This window comes from Solea solea, chromosome 11 (genome assembly GCF_958295425.1).
Source record: "Solea solea chromosome 11, fSolSol10.1, whole genome shotgun sequence".
In the NCBI taxonomy this organism is placed as follows: Eukaryota; Metazoa; Chordata; class Actinopteri; order Pleuronectiformes; family Soleidae; genus Solea; species Solea solea.
The window spans coordinates 23,795,897-23,808,975 of NC_081144.1; the positions used below are offsets into that span (position 1 = coordinate 23,795,897).

At 44.3% G+C, this 13,079-nt stretch overlaps 2 protein-coding genes and 3 non-coding genes across 5 annotated transcripts; 4 read left to right on the forward strand and 1 right to left on the reverse strand.

Moving 5' to 3' along the window:
- Positions 1–888: 888 nt before the first annotated feature.
- On the forward strand, positions 889–6,000 carry LOC131468227 (uncharacterized). Its single transcript, XM_058642253.1, has 5 exons — positions 889–975; positions 1,163–2,649; positions 3,570–3,677; positions 3,783–4,225; positions 5,701–6,000. Exons 2-5 carry the CDS (start codon positions 1,368–1,370, stop codon positions 5,998–6,000), a joined length of 2,133 nt encoding a protein of 710 aa, XP_058498236.1. The 5' UTR covers positions 889–975; positions 1,163–1,367.
- Positions 6,001–6,805: 805 nt separating this feature from the next.
- cav4b (caveolin 4b) lies at positions 6,806–12,096 on the forward strand. Its single transcript, XM_058643595.1, has 4 exons — positions 6,806–6,906; positions 9,446–9,708; positions 10,696–10,883; positions 11,547–12,096. Exons 2-4 carry the CDS (start codon positions 9,451–9,453, stop codon positions 11,734–11,736), a joined length of 636 nt encoding a protein of 211 aa, XP_058499578.1. The 5' UTR covers positions 6,806–6,906; positions 9,446–9,450; the 3' UTR covers positions 11,737–12,096.
- On the forward strand, positions 7,363–7,435 carry trnak-cuu (transfer RNA lysine (anticodon CUU)). Its single transcript has one exon. It is a non-coding gene; the product is annotated as a tRNA-Lys (tRNA).
- On the forward strand, positions 7,874–7,946 carry trnak-cuu (transfer RNA lysine (anticodon CUU)). The gene has a single exon. It is a non-coding gene; the product is annotated as a tRNA-Lys (tRNA).
- Positions 8,430–8,502, reverse strand: trnak-cuu (transfer RNA lysine (anticodon CUU)). Its single transcript has one exon. It is a non-coding gene; the product is annotated as a tRNA-Lys (tRNA).
- Positions 12,097–13,079: the final 983 nt, after the last annotated feature.

Sequence of the window (13,079 nt, forward strand, 5' to 3'; positions counted from 1 at the left end):
AGTATATTGAGTCCTCGTTAAAGGCTGGTCTTATCCGCCCCTCTTCATCTCCAGCGGGGGCAGGGTTCTTTTTTGTGGGAAAGAAAGATGGGACACTCCGACCATGTATAGACTATGCACCACTTAATGACATAACTGTTAAGAATCGGTACCCTCTGCCACTAATGTCATCAGCTTTTGATCAGCTTCAGCAAGCTAAGGTTTTCACTAAATTAGACCTCAGAAACGCCTATCATCTGGTTAGGATCAGAGAGGGGGATGAATGGAAAACAGGCTTTAACACTCCTAGTGGTCATTACGAGTACCTAGTCATGCCGTTTGGGTTGACCAATGCTCCTGCTGTCTTCCAAGCAATGATCAACGATGTACTGAGAGACTTCCTGAACCACTTTGTGTTCGTGTATTTAGATGACATATTGATCTTCTCCCCAGATTTAGACTCTCATGTGCATCATGTACGGCAGGTTCTCCAGCGACTGCTGGAGAACCAATTATATGTCAAGACAGAAAAGAGCGAATTCCATGCCGACACTGTATCTTTCCTTGGCTTTATCATAGCCCCTGGAAAGGTGCAAATGGATCCGGCTAAAGTTAGCGCTGTGGCTCAGTGGCCAACACCTGATAGCCGCAAAAAGGTTCAACAATTCTTAGGATTTGCTAACTTTTACAGGAGGTTTATCCGAAACTTCAGTGCCACAGCTGCACCTCTACATGCACTTACCTCTCCTCAGTCTCCCTTTTTGTGGTCCCCTCAAGCTGAGGAGGCCTTCCAGCAGCTCAAAGTGCGATTCACTACTGCCCCCATTCTCACAGTTCCTGATCCCAGCCGGCAGTTTGTGGTGGAGGTGGATGCCTCCAATAATGGAGTGGGGGCAGTACTCTCCCAGCACTCTGAGAAGGACAACAAGCTTCATCCCTGCGCCTTCCTGTCTCATAAACTCTCGCCGGCAGAGAGAAACTACGATGTTGGGAACCGTGAGTTATTAGCAGTGAAAAAAGCTTTGGAAGAGTGGAGACATTGGTTAGAGGGCGCACAGCACCCATTCATTGTATGGACAGATCATAAGAATCTGGAATATATTCGCAAAGCAAAGAGACTGAACTCTCGCCAAGCCAGATGGACATTTTTTTTTAACAGATTTAACTTTGTTTTGTCTTATAGGCCGGGGTCCCAGAACACCAAGCCCGATGCCTTGTCCCGTCTGTTTGACCCCGAGCCTACTGCCAAGGAACCGGAGCCCATCCTACCACTGAACCGTGTGGTAGGAGCGGTGAGTTGGCAGATAGAATCTCAGGTGAAGCAGGCTAATGGTGAGAATCCGACACCTAGTGGTTGTCCGGAGAATCGCTTGTTTGTCCCTGTTGTTATGCGTCCACAGGTGATCCATTGGGCTCACACCGGACTGCTCACCTGCCATCCAGGAGTTAAGAGGACCATGTACGTCATTTCCCAGAGGTTTTGGTGGCCCTCCATGGAGAGGGAGGTTCGGGAGTATGTGGAGGCGTGTTCCATCTGTGCCCGCAACAAGACCTCCTCCAGAGCGCAGATGGGGTTGCTGCAGCCACTCCCTGTTCCCACTCGTCCATGGGCTGAGATCTCACTCGACTTCGTCACGGGGCTCCCGGTCTCTGAAGGAAACACCACTGTGCTCACAGTGGTAGACAGGTTTTCTAAAATGACTCATTTCATAGCATTACCCAAGCTTCCATCTGCCAAAAGAACGGCAGAGATTATGATGACTCAAGTATTTCGTATTCATGGTTTTCCCAAAGACATTGTTTCAGACCGGGGGCCCCAGTTCATATCCAGGTTCTGGAAAGAGTTCTGCAAGCTCATCGGAGCCACCGTCAGCCTCACCTCTGGTTATCACCCAGAAGCCAACGGCCAGACGGAACGTCTCAACCAGGAGTTAGAGACCTGTCTTCGATGCCTGGTGTCGCAGAATCCGGCTTCCTGGAGCAAGAAGCTGGTGTGGGTGGAATATGCCCACAACTCTCTTCTCACCTCGGCAACTGGCATGTCTCCATTCCAGTGCGTCTTCGGCTACCAGCCCCCTGTCTTCTCCGAGACAGAAAAGGAGATCATCGTCCCGTCGGCCCATGCCATGGTCCGGCGATGCCACCGCATCTGGGCAGCCGCCCGTAAGGCACTCCTACGCAGTGTGGACCGCATGAAGAGGGCTGCTGATCGGAGGCGCCTACCTGCGCCTGTATACAAGCCTGGCCAGAAGGTCTGGCTCTCTACGCGGGATTTGCCTCTCCAAGTCGCCTCCAGGAAGTTGGCTCCACGGTTCGTGGGGCCTTTCCCAGTGTCCAAGGTCATCGGCCCTTCCGCTGTCCGTCTGCGTTTGCCCCGGTCCATGAGAGTCCACCCCACCTTCCACGTCAGCCGGGTGAAACCGGTTAAGGAAAGCCTCATGGTGCCCGCAGCCGCACCCCCTCCACCTCCCCAGATGGTCGACGGCGGCCCTGTCTACTCAGTCAAGGCTCTGCTGGCTGTGCGCAACAGGGGCCGGGGCAGGCAGTTCCTGGTGGATTGGGAGGGCTACGGTCCAGAGGAACGATCATGGGTTCCTGCTAGCTTTATTGTGGATCCTGACCTCATCACAGACTTTTACAGACGCCACCCTCAGTTATCTGGGCCGTCAGGTGCCGTCCCTAGAGGGGGGGGGTACTGTCATATCCAGAAAGTTGTGTTAAGTTATGTTTAGTTTTGCCTTCTATTTGTTTTGTGACTTCCTGTTTTATTTTGACATCTCTCTTTCCTCTTGTTTCAGATAACTTGCCCTTCCCCTGTAGTTTTCCCGCCAGTCTGATTATCTTCCCCGCCCTGATTGTTTCCACCTGTTCCCCATTTACTTTGAGTTACATATAGCCTGTGCTTCCCTCTGCCCTGCGTCAGTTCGTCTTGTCTGTCATGCCAGAGAACCCACGCCAATCCATGCCACGTCAATTGTTTGTAAGGTTTTTGCTTTTCTTAGTTGCTACTTTGTTTTGTCCCTTTTTGAGCCATCAGAGTTTTTTCCTCGTGAAGAGTGATTTTGATTTGGCACCTTGCCTAGACCTTTTGTCTCCTCCCAGTGAGTGATTATAATTTGTTACTTTGGCCTTTTGCTTATCTAGTGATTCCTCGATAGAGTGATTTTCTGTTGATACTTTTCCTCCCTTTGAGAGTGATTTTTATTTGTTACTTTGTCCAATAAATTGGAGTATTTTTGGAAGTTGTCTCTGAGTCGTGCTATTGGGTTCAAGTCCTTGTTCGGTTGTGACAGACGATTCTTCAGGGATGGCTTTGTAGGGTAAGTTGAATCACTTGTGTATGGCGTTTGTTGTGTTGTTTCTTACCCGATTTTGTAGAGAGACTAGTTTGTTTGCTCGTTGTTTACGCTGGAAGCAGCAGGGCCTGATGATACTGTGTTGCCCCGTGCGTAGTTGTGTGTGAACTGGCGAGGAGTTTTCCCTGGTAGGCTGTAGCGACGTTCTTCCTTTGAGTTCGTTGAGCTGGTTGGGGGATAGTGTTGTGGCGAACGTGGCTGAAGCTTTGCTTGGGAGCATGTCCGTGGTTTCAGGAGAGTTGCTGAAAATTCTTCCTGTTCCTTTGCATAAGATGATTTTGAACTGTGAGCTGGTTAATGGTGAGGTGGCTGTTGGTGTGCGGCCAGCGTTGCCTATGGAAGGTGTGCATTTTATCTTGGGCAACGGTTTGGCTGGTGGCAGAGTGTGGACTGACACTCCTCCCTCACCTGTGGTTACATCTTGTCCATCTAATTTTGTGTCTGAAGGCTCCGGTTGCACTCCAGAAGTCTTGCCATTATGCCTAATTACGCACGCTATGAGGAAGTCGGACCCTGACGCGTCATCTGACGGCGACAGTGATATATTGTTGGAGGTTCCATCGCTGTCAGAGCTCCCTGTGTCACTGTCACATAGCGAGGTGGTGCAGGAGCAAAGTAATGACCCCTCCTTGAAAGAACTATTTGAGCGTGCCTTGCCGGCCTCGGATATAAGTAGTGCTGCAAATGGATACTTCTTGTATAATGGCTTGCTGTTTAGAAAGTGGGTTCCTGTGAGTGAAAACGGTGTGGATGCTGATGTTTTCCAGATGGTGGTGCCAGTTAAATTCCGCCCTCTTGTCTTGACAGTGGCACATGATGAGTGTGGACACTTTGGTGTGCGCAAGACGTACCTCAACATCCTTAAACACTTCTTTTCCACGTATTTCCACGTATATTAAAACCTGTCGTGTGTCAGCTCACAGGAAAGCCTAATCAGAAGGTCAAGCCTGCACCACTGCAGCCTATTTCGGTTGTGAGTGAACCGTTTACGCACCCCATCTTCCAAGTCTGGCTGTAAATATCTGCTCACAGTGATGTGTCAGAGCACCAGATATCCGGCGGCGTATCCCTTGAGGTCAATTACAACGAAGGCTGTGGTTAAGGCATTGGCTCAGTTCATTTCGATATTTGGCATTCCTCAGGTGGTCCAAAGTGACCAAGGTTAAAAATTTTCATCTAAAATGTTTCGGCAAGTGTTGACGCTTCTGCGTATTACGCAGAACCAATCATCGGCTTATCATGTGCAGATCCAGGGTGCTTTGGAGCACTTCCACCACACTCTCAAGTCTCTTCTGCGTGCATATTGAACCGAGTTAGATAGAGACTTGGAGGAGGGGTTGCCAAGGCTTCTGTTGGCTGCTAGGGAGGCAGTACAGGAGAGTACAGGCTTCAGCCCAAATGAGTTGGTCTTTGGACATGCTGTGCGTGGTCCCCTGGCTGTGCTGAAGGAAGACTGTGTGGATATGGATCCACCTACTAACCTGGTGGAATATGTGAATGGGTTCAGACATCGTTTGTTTGTGGCTGGTTGCATGGCGAGAGAAAAGCTGGGCCTGTGCCAGAGGAGAAAGAAAGAATTGTATGACCGTCATACAGAGCGCCATGAGTTCACTTATGCCTATAGTTGGTTCACCCTTCCAGGCCCAGTTTGCAGGTCAGTACGCGGTCACTGAGAAAGTCTCTGATTTGAACTATGGTGTTGCAACTCCCGGACGGAGGAAGACTAAGCGTCTCTGCCATGTGAATCTCTTGAAACCATATTACAAGCGTGAAGTTGATGCAGATTTGGGTTGCCACCTGAAGGGTGCGTCCAGCTCTTGCTGTAGCTTCAGAGGGTTTGGGGCATGATGGAGATGGGGTACCAGAGCCTGATGAAAGCTTGTTGTATGGGAGGCAAAAAAATTCAGAATCACTTGGTAACGTCCGAGTTGGTGCATACATTTTCTTGCTTGTTTGGTGACATTCCTTCGCAGACTGACTGGATCGAAACATGATATCGATGTCGGAGATGCTCGACCGCTTGAACAACAGTTTTACCGTATGGCCCCAGGTAAACGTGATTATTCGGAGGCGGAGGTCACATACATGCTCCAAAATGATATTGCTGTTCCATCATCGTCCAGTTGGGCTTCTCTGTGCATTCTAGTGCCAAAACAGAATGGAACACCTTGATTTTGCACCGATTTATGAAAAGTGACTGTATTGATCAGGTGGGGTCCGCAAAGTTTGTGAGCTAGTTTGATTTGCTTAAAGGATATTGGCAAGTGCCACTGTCTAAGCGTGCGCAAGAAATGTCTGCATTCATCACTCCGTCTGGCTTTTATTCCTATAAGGTGATGCCTTTTGGGCCCCTGCGACCTTTCAGCGTTTGATGAACCGCGTTGTGGCAGGGTTACAAGGTTATGCAGTTTATCTGGACGATTTGGTCTTCTACAGTGATACCTGGCACTCGCATCTTCAGCGCATTCGGGCGCTGTTCGAACGCTTGGCTGAAGCTCGGCTCATGGTGAACTTGGCTAAATGCGATTTTGCGATGGCTACAGTGACGTGTCTCGGCCGTGTAGTGGGGCAGGGTCATGTGGCTCTGGTCCAGGCCAAGGTTACGGCCATTGCCAAATATCCACAACCCACGACAAAGAAGAACTTCAGAAGTTCTTGGGGTTAGTGGGTTACTATAGGAGTTTATCTAAGAACTTCTCTACCGTTGTGTTCCCTCTAACAGAACTGCTTAAAGCGAATCTATCTATCTAGATATAATTGTGTGTGTGTATACATATATACAAAAATGTGCAAAGTGTGTGTGTGTGTGTATATATATATATATATATATATAAAAATTTAGTGTGTGTGTGTGTGTATATTAATACACACATATATGAATTTGCTGTTTGTCGTTTTGTAGAACGCAAAAATTCTAATTCTGGAACATGGAATCCAGAGTAAAAGAGAAATAATAATCTCAAAACATTACCCTTGCAGTTGTACCTAATAAAGTGGCCAGTGAATGTAAGTACAGTATTTTATACAAGCAGGCCCCATGGTGGTGCATTGGCTGGCATTGTTGCCTCACAACAAGAAGTGCGTATGTTTTTTATTTGGACACTTTAAATTGACTGTAGGTGTGATGGACTGGTGACCTGCTCCACTTATGACCCTCATGTAGACAATAAAGTGGTAGAAAATGAATGAATGAATGAATGAATGAATGAAAAAATGAATGGAAGAATGAATGGAAGAAATTAAACAGTGAAATAAAAATGCACAAAAAATGCATGTGTCATTGTTTAAGTTTCTGTTTTCAGATGAACCCCAGTGCTGTAACATGATCATCTGGACTCATCCACACCTCCTCCTAAAATAACTGCCTCCTCACACACACACACACTGTACATGTGCTTCTCAGTGTGTGTATATTTGTGTGTGTGTGTGTGTGTCTCGTGTACCAAATCTAGCTCTGAGGGACTCTGGGATTAAGCGTCTATCAGCACGACCGCTCGTGGACGTTTTAGATTAACACTCAGCAGGAGATTCCTCTGCCTCTTCTCTCTGACACGGGATTAAGAAAAGTGAGGTGAGTTTTTCTGCTGCAGTGATTTATTGTACACCGTGCATCTGCTAAAGTGATTGAATCACATTTAAAGCTCCAGTGTGTGACATTTTGGGAGGGTTTTATTGGCAAGAATTGAATGTGCTGTCAACATAAGCGTGTTCATATAATGCTGTGTTTCCATCATGGTACGGTTTGGTCTGGAATGGTAAAGCTCTGGGTCAGGCTTGCGTTTCGACTGAGAACAGGACCATGACTTGGTTGACTGGGTTGACTGTTCTCTATGTTCTTTAAAGGGTGACTCGATGTTTTTCGTATGTTTGTCCCGAATCAGCTGTGTTGTCGTGGGTGGAGCCGGAGTCTAGCTCCACCCAGACCGTACCGTACCATTTTACTCTGGTACCCCAAGAGTATCAGAGTACTCTGGGAAGGGTGCCAAAAAATTTAAACGTTCTGGCTGGTTATTTTCAGAGTTCCGCAGCCCGGCTAGCTCAGTCGGTAGAGCATGAGACTCTTAATCTCAGGGTCGTGGGTTCGAGCCCCACGTTGGGCGCTGCCTTTTGGGCAGCACATAGCCAAGGGGAAAGGAATTGGGCTTGTAACTGGACTTGTGGGTGGTTGCCCCCTGAGCAAGACACCCAATCCTCGAACAATCCACTCGATGGAATGGCATCGAGTGGATGCCATGGCAAGAATTGAATGTGCTGTCATAATATATATATATAATGCTGTGTTCCATCATGGTACGGTTTGGCCTGGAATGGTAAAGCAATGGGTCAGGCTTGCGTTTCGACTGAGAACAGGATCATGACTTGGTTGACTGGGTGTGGCCTGTGCCCGATGGCTCGATGTTTTTCATATGTTTGTCCCAAATCAGCTGTGTTGTTGTGGGTAGAGCCGGAGTCTAGCTCCACCCAGACCGTACCATTTTACTCTGGGAAGGGTGCCAAAAATTGAAACGTTGTGGGTGGTTATTTTTCAGGGTCCAACAGCCCGGCTAGCTCAGTCGGTAGAGCATGAGACTCTTAATCTCAGGGTCGTGGGTTCGAGCCCCACGTTGGGCGCAGCCTTTTGGGCAGCACATGGCTAAGAGGAAAGGAATTGGGCTTGTGACGGGCTGGTTTCCCCCTGAGCTAGACACCCCAACAAACAGTCCACTCGATGGAATCACGGTCTGTGTTAAAAATTGACATTGTCTTAAAATTAGCATATTTACAGTGTGTGTGGCAACAGGATATTCGTTGCAATCTGCGGTCTCACCACCAGATGTCACTAAATCTTATACAGTGGACAGCACTCCCCATTGCACCCAGGTAGCACCCTTTGTGAAAATGCTACGGGGAACTACAGTGAAGAAAGCGCAACAATATTTGCATAGTACGCTCTTGCCTTTTGTTTGGCTGTTCTGTCCACAGTATTTCAGCTGCCATAGACAAATGGCGGCCTTCCTGAAGCAAGGTCCTCGTCTGAAGTGGAACAGTTTGGGGATTGCTCAGGGAAACCCCTGCCTGGATTGGACCAATGCTTTCCTCTTGCCTAAAATGCTCCGCCCAACGTGGGGCTCGAACCCACGACCCTGAGATTAAGAGTCTCATGCTCTACCGACTGAGCTAGCCGGGCAATGTGACCCCAAAAGTACTGTGTCGAAAAAGTTGATGCAATCAAAATCTGTTGTGCAACTGATGATCACCTGCAACATCTGAAATCAGGAGGCTCCATGGATGTGATGCTATAGTCGTGTCAGTCAAACGTCACCTTTAGATGAAAAAATCCAACATTTTCGCAACAACATTTGAGCTTTTTGCTGCGATGAAAACCTCCCAAAATAGTCGCCAAATTTTTAAAGAATCACATGAATTGGTTGCACCTGAACAGATTTAAGTTCAGTCAAACTAAAGTAAGCAAGTTATCTTCTTAAAACTAGTCAATTTAAATTTAAAAACTAATATCAACCATTTTATTTTCAGTGAACTCTCTTTTTATACATCCATGAAACTCAAGGCAGAACTTCATCCGACACGTGTTTGAATCTTCTTTAATGTTATTTTTAATTGAAAGGGAAGTCCCCACACGACACATAATCAGCTAAATATGGACACACATTGATTATAAACTCGACTGAACTGATTGTGTTTCAAACTTTTATGAGGTAATTTTAAAATTACCAGCTGCTATTTAAGGATTTTGGCGTGGCTTCTTTTTCCGGGGGCTGAAAAACAGGTGGTGGAAGCAGAGTGCTGATCACTGTTACACTACACACATATGCACACACCCAATCTGTGTGTGTGTGTGTTACTGTGTATAACTCAGGGGTTTCAAACTCAGATGATCCAATGAGCATCTAGTCAGGAGGGGGCGGGTCAAGTAAAAAAAAGTCATATTTTCGGAGAAAAAGACAACTGTTCTGTCAGGGTGGCGATACGAGATTAAAGTTATATCACTTCATGATTATTGAAATTATATGACGATATTTCACAGAATATTTTCACAGATATTTTCACAGAATGCTGTGCCCTCCCTCTCTCTCTCTCTCTCTCTCTCTCTCTCTCTCTCTGTCGTGCAGTGACGATGATGATGGTGAGCGACGACTGTCTGGTGGAGTGTAAGATCAATGACGACAGTGACGACGATGACGCAGGAGGAGAACGGATGATGGGCACTACTCCTCCACCTCCTCCTCCTCCAGAGTTTGCGTCCAAAACCCCGACCCCGGCACCCAAACCGACCCCTCCGACCCCACCGATGCCCCCTGTCACCCCTACACCCACACCCACACCCACCCCTCCTGTCAGCAGAGACCCTCATGGCATCAACAAGCACTTACAGGTCACTTCATCCATCACATGACAGGCTTATCGTCTAACACTAGTGTCTGAAAATCAATTTCCTGTCACCAAAACGGATCTACTGTGTGTCACTGAGTGACTTTTCACCCCCTCCACTCCACTGTCGTTCAGTCAATCAATCAAATCCACCGACCAACAACCGTCTCAGCCGACATATTGATTATGTATGATGTATTAAAACAGTGATGGGGAAGTGAAGAAGTGAAGAAATGAAGACATAAAGAAGTGAGGATGAGAAGAAAGTGAGGAAACACAGCCGCAGACTAAAATACTAATATACTAAAAACAGGAGTTAAAAGAAAATTTCAAAAGTATAAAAATAGTAACAGATAAAATGAAATAGATCGTTAACCACGACATAGAAGTAAATGAATAAATAAAAGAAGTACTATAAGCAATGAGTAACCCGTTAACAATAAAATAATAGGTGCAGTGAAACAGTAATAAAGTAATAAAAGTCAAGTTAAAGCGTAGGTCTTAAATTTGCTTGATCCTTGATAGAAACTACTGTTTAAATACAATAAACTTAAATATTGGGTTTAAACGGGTTAGTACTTGAGATGTTCTTCTTCCGGAGCATCAACACAAACAAAATGGCAGATTTAAACCAGAGAGGAGAAAAACAAAAGCTACAATCCCAACCAAGAGCAGATTATAATAATTTAAAGCAGTTGTATGTAAAATATGTAAATATATTAAACTGCGGCCGTTAGTCAGTCGAATACAAGCACTAGATTTAGTGAATCCACTAAATTAGGTAGCAATATGTCCCCAATTTTCACCTACATGTTGAAAAAGTAGCTAGTTGTTAGCATGTTGGGCACATTCTGAGTCTTCCTAGCATCCATTAACTTGAAAAATATCCAATACTTTAAGTGAGAATCAGTCAGTGTGAGCCTAAATTGACTCTATAAATAACCCTAATTCGACTGTCTTTGTTGCTTGTTTGTTTGTTGTTGTTTTACAGGTGGAGGTCAGTGACGTGCTAGCAGAGCCGGCTACGCCCCATAGCATCGACCAGGTCTGGTTTTACAGCGTCACCGGCTTTGAGACAACTCGTACCTGGACGTACCGCTGCCTTACCTTGCTGCTCGCTGTGCCCTTCGCGTTCCTCTGCGGCCTTTTACTGGCTGTTCTGGCCTGTCTGCATGTGTGGTACGCTAACAGTTTCACACTCCATGTCTCAATACCATTTGCTAACAACGCTCGACACGTTTTGAACACACAAACAGCGTAGCAACATGTACATAGATAGAAATTGAACAATACTATTAGCGCTTTTCCATTACACAGTTCTAGCACGACTCGGCTCAGCTCGATTGTTTGTTTTTTTTGCTTTTCCATCAGTGATAGTACCTGGTGTTTTTTTTGTGACGTCAGCAGATTGCCGGCCACTGAAGGGTCAGAGAGTGTCATCACTGGAAGAGTCATGAGCGCGATGTCCAACACAAAAATCAAAGCTCATAATCCTGAACTGCAGATCAGTTAAAAAGACTTAAAAATCCTACTTATGATTCCAAAATCTACTTAGAATTCCAAAATCTACTTATAGTTCAAAGATCTACTTATAAGTTCAAATTCCAAAGATTGGTCAGGGAGTGTCATCACAGGAAGAGTCATGAATGTGACGTCCAACACAAGAAACATTTACTTGATGGAAAATGAGGTGACTGATACCAAACTGAGAAAAAACGTGTAGAGATAGAATGTGATTTGATTCACTGACTCTAGAAAAATTGAACATTTCTCAACTTCTGCTGTACACAAAGTGAAGCAACAAGCCCACAATGCACTCATTCTCTTCCCGTGTCTCTGTAGGTTTGTGGTGCCGTGCGTCCAGCTGAGTAACACTTTCCTCCCCTGCCTGCGATCCTTGTGTCTGTGCACCGTGAACGATTTCATCTCGCCCGTCTGCGCGTCTTTCGCCCTCTGCTGCAGCCAGATCGCCATTTCACTGACTAACAAAGACTGGCAACAACTGAAGAACAAAGAGGCTGCATCAGTGTAACCTGAAACTAAACACACACATTATTGACCTGTGAAAGTCAATATTGAGTGCAGTCTGAATGAGTGCATTCAGACTCAAAGGTTGGAGACAAGGTCTCACCTAGAAACAATCAGATGAATAAAATAAACACACTTTAATAAGTGTTTTACGCCCTGATGATCTTACATGAAGCCAGTTTATAGACAGATTATTTCTCTGTCCCAAAATTGAGATTTAAATTTATAGGAGATTTACTGTAAGTCTCTACTTTGAAACGACCAACCTGAAGAGATCAAGTTCTCAGATCCAGTGAATTCTTTAACATTACTTCTTAAAACTAATTTTTACACACGTGCCTTCATGTGATGTCTTCCTTTTTTATTTTTACCTTTATTTTCTTGTTTTTATAACTTAGTGTATTTATCATTATTAGAAATTTAATTTTACAAATTAAAATAAAATAAAAAAACTACAATTCTGAGAAAAAAGTCAGAATGCTGACTTTAATCTCAGAATTTTTCCTCTTCTGTATATTTATTCTTTTATTTGCCATCGCGTTTGCTTATTTTTAGTGCTGTGAACTGATTTTCCTTTTTTGTATAATTTGTTTTTGCAAATGTAACTTTAATTTGTTGTTCATTTGTAATTAACTTCATATCTTCTTGTTATAGTTTTAAGAGTTTTGAATTGGTACATGTCTATAACCCAGTAATGTGACTGATGTTCAATATGATTTATATTTAAAACCAGCTATTATATTATTATTATTATTTATTATTATCATTATTATTATTATTATTATTATTATTATTATTATTACTGTTTGCCCTTCTGTATCTTCTGTAAGGGACAGTGAAAAAAAACGTTGAACATTTGGAAGTATTTTTTTTCTTGTTTCTTACCTAAGTCAATAACATTTTGGTGTTATATTAAGAATTGTTTATCTTTTAAAAAGTGACTTAAAATACACCATCTTGTGAACTTTCTCGTATCTTATAAATAAATAAATAAATATCATATCCATTGCATTAAATTGTCGAAACTGTAGTCCATTATTTGCCTTTGTTTCATACAATAATTATATAAAAATAAAACATTATCTTTTTTTCCATCTGTGAAGAAAATGTAATCGAATTTAGAACATTTTATTTTATTGTCATTTCCGTTTCTGTTTGAGTCTTTAACGTTCTCACTCAGTGTGACGAGTTATTTAATTATTTTTTAGATTATCTTTGATATTCTTTAAAATAAATGTGTGTATATTCTTGTTGTGTGTGCTTTTTATCTTCACGTCCATATCTAGATGCGAAATATTCTTATGTTTTTTCTTCATCAAAAAAAGCTTTAGTTTCTGGAGGTTCCTG